The sequence below is a fragment of the Bison bison genome, unplaced genomic scaffold (assembly GCF_000754665.1).
Source record: "Bison bison bison isolate TAMUID 2011002044 unplaced genomic scaffold, Bison_UMD1.0 scf7180017864363, whole genome shotgun sequence".
In the NCBI taxonomy this organism is placed as follows: domain Eukaryota; kingdom Metazoa; phylum Chordata; class Mammalia; order Artiodactyla; family Bovidae; genus Bison; species Bison bison.
In genome coordinates, this window is record NW_011494935.1 from 1,058,992 (window position 1) to 1,068,385 (window position 9,394).

At 41.8% G+C, this 9,394-nt stretch overlaps 2 protein-coding genes across 2 annotated transcripts in view; both read left to right on the forward strand.

Annotated features, from left to right (window-relative positions):
- Nucleotides 1-439: 439 nt before the first annotated feature.
- THG1L (tRNA-histidine guanylyltransferase 1-like (S. cerevisiae)) lies at nucleotides 440-7,586 on the forward strand. The gene is made up of 6 exons (XM_010855287.1): nucleotides 440-855; nucleotides 1,650-1,826; nucleotides 2,717-2,886; nucleotides 3,704-3,792; nucleotides 4,973-5,080; nucleotides 6,104-7,586. The coding sequence occupies exons 1-6, from the start codon at nucleotides 455-457 to the stop codon at nucleotides 6,263-6,265; spliced, it is 1,107 nt and encodes a 368-aa protein (XP_010853589.1). The 5' UTR covers nucleotides 440-454; the 3' UTR covers nucleotides 6,266-7,586.
- The window catches only part of LSM11 (LSM11, U7 small nuclear RNA associated), a 15,092-nt gene continuing 12,882 nt past the window's right edge, over nucleotides 7,185-9,394 (forward strand). Inside the window, exon 1 of the mRNA XM_010855346.1 lies at nucleotides 7,185-7,274. Coding sequence (XP_010853648.1) covers nucleotides 7,185-7,274 — 90 coding nt within the window. The remainder of the gene's footprint in view (nucleotides 7,275-9,394) is intronic.

A 9,394-nucleotide genomic window follows, 5' to 3' on the forward strand; every position in this document is an offset into this window, starting at 1 on the left:
GGGTCACAAGGAGTTGGACAGCACTGAAGCAACTTGGCACGCGGGCAAGCACCAGCAACAACATCTCAAACATTTAGCCTTTGTGAAAATTTGAATGAGTTAACTTACTACTACATATGTTAGAATATGAGGCCGTTTTTTCTTTTTAAAGTCACCCTTTGGCATATTTAATGACGTTGGAAAAATACTCAAGGTGAAAAATATAAAAATTGTACAAGTGTCTGATTCCAATTTTGTGTGTTCCCTGTGTAAACATAATATATAAAAAGAGACCGGAAAGAACCATCCACAATGCTCTGGAGGGGAGAAGGGAGACATCGTGTTAATTTTAATTATATTTTCCGATATATACCACGTTTTTTACAGCAAATTAACAAATGCTATTTGGAAAGAAAAAAATCACCATTAAACCTTAAAACTTGGCCAGAAATGAATTTTTTTTAATTTCGTGAGAATGACTTGTTGCAGACCGAGAGGACATATGGCAACAATCAAGAACAGTGCTAAGGGAAGACTGGAACCCTCCTTCCAGGCCCGGAAGTCAGTTACAAACTACAAGGAGACGCAAGCGAGATGCTGGCCTCCACTATGGCTAGAGCGACCACGAAAAGACACAGGAACTTCCGGGGCGGAGCTCTCTGTTCCGTTCCCTACCTTGGGGGAAATGTGGGCTGCTGGCGCATTCAAAGTTCGCGATTGCTTGGCTGCTACTTCCGTCACTCTGAGACGGTGCTTGAAATTGGGAGCGACCATGGCAAAGAGCAAATTCGAGTACGTGCGGGACTTCGAGGCTGACGACACATGCTTGCCCCACTGCTGGGTGGTGGTACGACTGGACGGCAGGAATTTCCATCGGTGAGCGAGCTCGGCCCGGGGTGCGTGCTTCGCAGGCGTTTCCGGTGAACGCGGCCTCTCCGTAGCCGCCCGTAGCTTGTGGTTACCGTGGTAACGCGGCAGCCAATGACTGCGCGGCTTTAAGCATCACTCTGTGCTGGCTACAACTGGCTTGAACGCGAGTAGTCTGGATAGTTAAAATGAGACAGGGTGTTCCCCTGGTGACGAGCTGTCCATTGACAAGGCTTTGGTGGGAGAAGTCACGCTTGGGCGCTTTATTTCAGCTCTTCAACCGATGGCCAAACTGGTTGTTAGGTATCTTTGAGGGCTTGCTGTGGACAACGCTATACAGAGCATATTCTTGTTTCATTATAAGTAACAGGGCACATGGACTGGATTCAGGAGGGGAAAAGTCAGAAAAAAACAAAGTAACAGAAAGATGGGAATTTCTTTAAAAATACTACTTTGGTAATGATTACTGTAGTTAAAATTTATTGAGCAGTCCAAGGAGCCAGTCATAGTTGTGTTTGTTACCTCCCTCTAACCTGCAGGACAATCCTATGAAGTAAATTTATCCCCATTTCACAGAAAAGGGAATGGAGGATTAGTATATATGTTCCTTTTTCTCAGTTGGTCAGAGCTAAAAAAAAAAAAAACATTTCTTAACGAAATGGATTGGGTTGTGGCTCCTGGATTGTTTGGACTCACAGCACTATTACAGTGTCTTCCTTTATGAACAGCCTATTTAATCTGTGTATTAATGACAAAGTCTCTTGCAGCCATGCCCTTTTCCCTTTTCTTTTTCCCATTTGAAGGTTTGCTGAGAAACACAGCTTTATAAAACCTAATGACAGCCGTGCTCTTCATCTAATGACCAAATGTGCCCAAACTGTAATGAACGAACTGGAGGATATTGTGATTGCATATGGACAGAGTGATGAGTACAGCTTTGTGTTCAAGCGAAAAAGCAATTGGTTTAAAAGAAGAGCCAGGTAATTATGTGGCCTAGCTCCTTCAGAAAATTTCCTACCAGCATCTGGCTTCTGCTTGGGCTTCCCTAGTGGCTCAGCTGGTAAAGAATCTGCCCGCAATGCGCGAGACCTGGGTTCGATACCTGGGTTGAGAAGATCCCCTGGAGAAGGGAAAGGCTACCACTCCAGTATTCTGGCCTGGAGAATTCCTTGGACTGTATAGTCCATGAGGTCGCAAAGAGTCGGATAGGACTGAGTGGCTTTCACTACCTTAATCATAAACTTGCAGACTGTAGTATTTGCAACTGCAGAATGTGTGTGTGTGTGTATGTATGTCTATATATGTATATATACACACGCACACACATTGGTAAACTGATAATATGTATAGAAGTTGACTGTTGTACTTCCGTATGTTATCTGGGCATTGTATGCTGCTTCCATTTCACATCACCTTAGCTTCTAAGCTGAACATGAAAACTAGAAACAGAAACAAAACGTTTAAGTAAGGAGGATCTCAGTACAAATTAGATCTCATATTTAATTTGGCGGTATGTTGAAACTTTCACAGAAAATAGGTCATGTAATGAGTTGGTGTGTTTTTAAAACAGTGGTGTCCCTCCTCCCAAGACTTGAAGAAAATCCTCTTGAACCATCAATTCACATCACATCCTATAGAAAACCATTTGATAATAGTAAACTACTTTATAGGACTAGAAAGAGAGGCAGGCTGCATTTTAAATATATAACTGAAATATTAAAATAGTTTTTCTTGACTCAATTTATATTATCTCTTGGCTCTCCAGACAGTTTGTGTTATCACTGTGTTGCACCCACAGACCCTGTCATGGCGTTGAATTAATACCATGTATTTTCTTTTTTCTTGCTCCACCCAACCTGCCTTCTGCAAGTAAGTTTATGACTCACGTGGTTTCCCAGTTCGCCTCCAGCTATGTGTTTTATTGGCGGGATTACTTTGAGGACCAGCCCCTTCTGTATCCCCCAGGCTTTGATGGAAGAGTCATAGTGTATCCTAGCAACCAGACTCTAAAGGACTATCTCAGCTGGCGGCAAGCAGATTGTAAGTGAAACCAAATAAACAGATGTATTAATAGTTACATCACTAATTCATTATATTAGAGGTGATGCTCTGAAATAGTTTTGGCTCGTGTATTTTGTTTGGAATGCAGTATTTCAGGTTTTTAAAATTAGTTGAAAATACTTGAAAAATTGGGTATTTTTATGTAAATATTCCTTATTTTTAGCTTTTTTTTTTTTTAATCAGAAGATCTGGCAATACTAAGTCTGTATTTCCACTTAGTATTGGTCAGACCCTATATAGTGACTTCTGCCTTTATACACACACACACACACACACACACACATGCATACACATGTGCATGTACACAGGAGCCAGTGTGCCTCTACTTCTCTGTTGTTCCTCTGGGATCACCTACTCTGCTTTCCACATTTAGGTTCATGCTGGCTTTAGTGGGTATTTGAGTTGTGACCCTGCCTTACATGATGAAATATTTGTGAGACTTTTACTCATTTGATGTGTCTTGATTTTTCCAGAAGAATTGGAAAAGAGGTGGGAATAATACACATCAAATAACTTTGAAAGTATTCTTTAGCTTAATGCACAAGTCAACAGACTTGTGTGAAGCATAGCTGAAACGAAAGGATAAAACTGTTAGAAAATAAGTTTTTTTTTCTGCTTCACTGCTTCCCTGTATGTTCCCTGTGTGTGACTTTTGATAGGTAACTAAATGTTTCTGAGGTCTCTGTACTTTAAAGAGGAGAGAGATTGGGCTCTAGTACTCTTGGAAGGGTGAATATTAAAAAAAAAAAAAAAAGATTCTATATCCCTACACAGTGTTACTCTGTTTTCCTTACAGGTCACATCAATAATCTTTATAATACGGTGTTCTGGGCACTTGTACAGCAGTCTGGCTTAACACCATTACAAGCCCAAGAGAGATTACAGGTATATAGATCTTACTGCATTAAGACTTCAGGGGGGACAGTTTATAATCTCTCATGACATTTTGCCTTCTTTTTAAGCTCTTAAGTTTTTACAGCTTTGTTTTGAAAAGTTACAAAGATCACACTAGTAGCAGATCTGCTGCTTGCTTGCTTTGTGACTGTGGGTAAGCTGTTAACCACTCCCTGAGCCTCAGTGTCCTCTGCTGGAAAATGGAATTAATGGCTCTACACTCCCACATGGTAATGCTTGGCTGGAGCTTGATATTGGCTGCCCTCTATACAGGGCACATGCTCGTCTTTTCTGTCAGCCGCACCTGGCTGCTGGGGACCTGGAGTTTGGGGTTAGGACTCTTGTATATCATTAAGACCCCAGACTCTGGGGAGTCAAATAATTGTACTCAGATGTTTTTGTTTAATTTTACCTCTCTGCCTTAGTTTTTCATAGGTAAAATGTGGACAATAATAGTTCCTACCTTACAGGTTTATAGTGAGAATTTTAAGTGGCATGATGCATGTAAAACACACATAGACTAGTACAAAGTACACTAAGTAACTAATAAATACTTTTGTTATTAGATGCTATTTTATTATTAGATGCTACTTGCAGGTAAACTGTGAATGAGATGTGTTGTAATAACTCCTAATACAATGCCTGGTACATTATAATGACTCAGTAAACGGTTGTCATTATTAACAACAGTGATAAAGATGGGTAGCAATAATAGGAAGACTGGTAGATGTAGCCAGAGTTTGGAAGCGCTGAATTTAGATTTTGATTCTTATTCTTAAGTGTAAGAGCACCGTTGGCCTTGGAAACTTTATATAATCTTTCTAAGCTTCTGAGCGCTCATCTCTAAAATGGAGATGGTTATGAGCGTCAAATAAAACATACAAACTATCCAGTACAGAATCAATGCTCTTAACTATTAGTGCCTCTCACTCCATCACAGTAGTGATTGGGGAAGCCAGTTACTTGCTACAGAAGAGAACTTTATGGACTTTTGTATTTAAATAAGATTTGAACTGCTCTTAAAATTCATTAATACCTATATGATGTTTGATGAAATGCTTCCGTTTCTTGATTTGTTGCTAGCAGTTTAGATAGAGAGTGGAATGGATAGGTGGAGCTAGGGGAGAGAAAAGACCTACAGAGCCTTTTATATTTGTTTTTATTTCTTCAGGGAACTCTTGCAGCAGACAAGAATGAGATTTTATTTTCTGAATTCAACATCAACTACAATAATGAGCCACTGATGTATAGGAAGGGGACTGTGTTGATATGGCAGAAGGTAATGCTGTTATGTCGAAGGGAAAACGAAGGTCAGAAAGAAAGCCTGTGCCCAACCCATGCTTTGTCTTGCCTGCTGCCTGTGTGCTGATGTGACTCCAGTCATTAGCACAGATTAGACCCTTTCCAAAACGAGATGCTATAGATTATTATTATGGATGCTTGCTTCGTCAGTTCATCAGTCAAGTTTGTGATCTGGACTCCCCCCTTCTATAAGCAGAATTGCAGAATTTTAGAATTTATTTTTTTGTGTCATAAGCTCTCCCCAAATCAAATCAAACCCCTTTAACAGGTTTAGTGCCGATAAGAGAATTTTTGCATTCAAAGAACATTTAAAAAAAATCCCACACTGGACCATTAAATGGCCCACCCATCCCATGAGAACTATAATTTGAGGAACTGATGTTGTATGTGAAGGTTCTGTCCCTTACAGAATGTTTGAGAGATTCTCTAGACAGTCATAGTTAACTTAATATTCTGTCTCCTTTCATCTAAATTCTTAATTCTACCAATATTTTCTCTCTGATCCAGCTCCTGGGCATAATTATGTCTCTAAATTTATTTCCTTCCGTCTAAAGTATTTTTTTCTGAAATGAATGTTTTTAAGTATTAAGGGAGTAAATATCCTAAGAGCTCAGGATCTCACTGGCAACTTCAGCTCTTTTATTAGTATTTTTTAAGTATTTGTTCTTTGGACCTGCAGGTGGGAAAGCAGAAATATCTTTAATTCTATGGTTATTGCTAACAGGTAACAAAGAGTCCCTTCTGTGTTCCTAAGATCTCCTCTCAGAATAGAGCAGCATAACTGTTTAAAAAGTGTTTTTAGTTGTAAAGAAGTTCAGGCATAGTAAGATATGTATCTGTCTGAAAATATATATTTGTCTGGGTTGGCTAAAAGTTTATTTGGGTTTTTCAAAAAACCCAAATGGATGTTTTGGCCAACCAAATATATAGCCGACTTCTCCGTTTCTGTCCCAAAGCCACTCTCTAGTTAACAATGTCAGTGTTTTAACTTTACCTATAGGTGGAGGAAATCACAACAAAAGAAGTTAAGCTGCCAGCAGAAATGGAAGGAAAAAAGATGGCGGTGACCCGGACCAGGACTATGGTGGTGCCCTTACACTGCAATATCATTGGGGATGCTTTCTGGAAGGAACATCCAGAGATCCTGGATGAAGACAGCTGACCCTTTGCTTTTCAGTCCTGGCGTGCTTAACCATCTCGGCCCCCAAGTCTCCAGGCCTTTGCAGGCCCTAGCATCTGTGCCATGCAGAAGTGTCCCGGGAGTGACATGCCTCTGATTGGGAGGGGAGCGGAGAGAAAAGGGGTGGATGTGGGTGGTGTATCTTGTTCTGCTTTAAGTGGAACACCTTTTTTGCAGTGTTCAAACGTGGTTCCTTTGATAGAAGTACATTTAAAAAAAAAATTGTGGTACTCTTTTTATAAAGCAAGAACTATGTTATGCCTTGTAGATGAATCATTTTTAGATTGTGGCATGGGTCTTACAAAAACCTGTCAAGCTTTTTTCACCTCTGCTAGAAGATGAGCCCAAACTTTACTGTCACCTGCTCTTTCTTTACCACAGAATCCAGTGACCCCGGTCACCTCACCTTTCCCAGCCACCTAATTGCATTCGTCTTTGGCAGACCTGGAACTAGTATAGGTTGATGCCTTCCCAGTGCCTTTGAATGCAGGAATTCCAGGGCAAACTCAGGGCTTTGTGCCATTATCCAAGTTGGCAACCTGCACTGAACTAACGAGTTGTAGCTTGGGTGTCCTTCATAAATATTGCGTGGACTGATGTTGTGGAGTTGTCAGCATGACCCTCCTCATCTCACCAGGGGCGGTGATCACAAGGCTGCTTACTCTTTCTCAGGAGAAAGAGAGTTACATGTCTATATGGGAGAAGGAAAATGTGAGATTGAATGAGCCAGGAGGAAGATACTCTCTGTCGTCTTGGCACTTCAGTTTTGAAAGTCACCTTCCTGTTGGACTTCCTGAAAAAGATTCTCAGGTAGCCTCTGTATAATAAAACAATGGCATTTGACTTGGAGAGCAGAGGGACCAACACTCATCTTTGGGTCACAGGTAGTAGAGGAGCCCTAATGGTTCTACCTGCTGACGTGGAGTTGGGCGAGGAGCCGCAGGAACTGCATGTTGCTCGTGGCCTTCGAAGCGAGGAGGCAGTGGGGATTGTTGGTAGAGAACTCACATTTCCTTTTATGTTCATTTCATATTTTAGAGGGAAAAGATTAATTTGGCTCTATAAAGAATTAATTAAAAGCCCACATTCACAGTGCCTGGTCTTACACTGTAGAATTTACAGCCAAGAAAATGTATTTTTGAAAGAGCGATGACTGGTCTCATCTCACTAATTGACACCCCATCTGTTGATGCCTTTTTTTCCCTCCCTGTTCTCACTCCACAGGAATAGGAGACATGGCTTACAGTTGGTAATTGATAAAATTTCTTCGAGAAGAAAAAAAATAAAGGTTTCAACTCCCTTGGCCTGATTTTTCTTTTTTCTTTTTTTTCATACAAATTCAGTATACGAGTCCAACTTCCATGTGTGAACGTCCTTACATAAGCCAGGCTCACATCCCTTCATCACAGTGGTGGTTCACAGACTTCTGGATACAAAAATTTACTTGAAATGCTCTTTTAAAATGCCAGTTCCAAGCTCTCTCCCCATGAAGAGTTTGGGATTCAAAGACTTTTGATGGGTGTAGTCAATATACCACACTTTGGGTAACTATACTAAAACCTAGACTTGTACATCTAGATACACTGTGATAGGCCAAGTAAGGCAGTAAGAATGTAGCTCTTGATTGGCAAACATAATAGTAAATAAATTTCAGCATTCTATATCAAAACAAGTATAGATAAGTAGGTGTTTGTACAAATTTTTAAGACAGCCACCCAAGAAAGTTTTGTTTTCTGTGGGTGTTATGTGATACTACAAAGGTATCACTTGATTTTGTTATAAGATAGGACATGTGCTTGCTTGTTGAATTGCCAGCAGTTGGCAGGAGTGAGGTTTGTCTTGGGGAGGGTGGTTTTGAGCGGAGGAATATCCTGGGTTTAATATTTACGCTGTAATACCTATTGAATTAAGTAATGCTGTCAGAAGAGGTAGTATCTGGACCTTTGATGTAGACTACACTATTTTAACATCAAGAAACAAAAAAGGTTCTGCTAAACAGAGGCTCTAAAGTACAGCCAGGTTTTATAAATATGCCATCCCAGTTGGATCCTCCTTTCCTCCAGGTGCTTAGCAATACTTAGAAGATCAGTGGTGGTGAATTTTCTTTAATACTAGCATCTTTCTGGGGTATGTGTAAATTTCTTTTTGCCTAGGTGTAAGAAATGCAGTACTAGGGTCCACTCATCATCCTTCACTTTCATTGTACACTTAATATTCCTAGAGCATTTATTACGCCCCATATGCATATCTTTCATTCTTCAGACAGTTCCTTGAAACAGTTTCTAGCAAAGAGTCAGACACGACTAAGCGACTGAACTGTTTGTATCTCAAAAGAATGTAAAGCTCAGAGAAGCTAAATAGTTGGAGCCCAGGCGTCTGAACTCCAGTGATGCTCAGCATTAGAACAAATTGGGACATTCCTTGCCCTCTTCCTCGGCTTCCCTGATAGCTCAGTTGGTAAAGAATCCGCCTACAATGCAGGAGACCCCGTTGGATTCCTGGGTTGGGAAGATCCTTTGGAGAAGGGATAGGCTACCCACCCCAGCATTCTTGGGTTTCCCTTGTGGCTCAGCTGGTAAAGAATCTGCCCACAATGCGGGAGACTTGGGTTCGATCCCTGGGTTGGGAAGATCCCCTGGAGAAGGGAAAGGCTACCCACTCCAGTATATGGGGTCGCAAAGAGTCGGACGCGACGCAGCGACTTTCACTTTCACTTTGCCCTCTAGCCACTGCTTCCCGCCAGTCCAAGCTACTAGTAGAACATAATACCGTAGAACCGAGAAACACCTGGGGAGCTTGTCAAGCTGACGGGCCCAGCCTCCATCCCCAGGGAATCTGGACTATCAGCAAACACCTAAAGTGATAATGATATTGATGGGAAAACGCTGCGTTAACACAAATCAACCTCTTCCCCCGCACGCTGATGCGCTCCGAGCCCCAGGCGAGTAGCTGCCGCGCACCACACCCCTGGCGGCGCAGAGCGCAGGCAGATGCTGCCCCCTGGCGGCCGCCCGGGCGCAGTGAGACACCCCGCGCCGCGGCTGCGCAGTGACGCCCTCTGGCGGCCCCGCTCCTTCTTCCCATCGGCCTCGGCTTGCGGGCCTTTCAAAC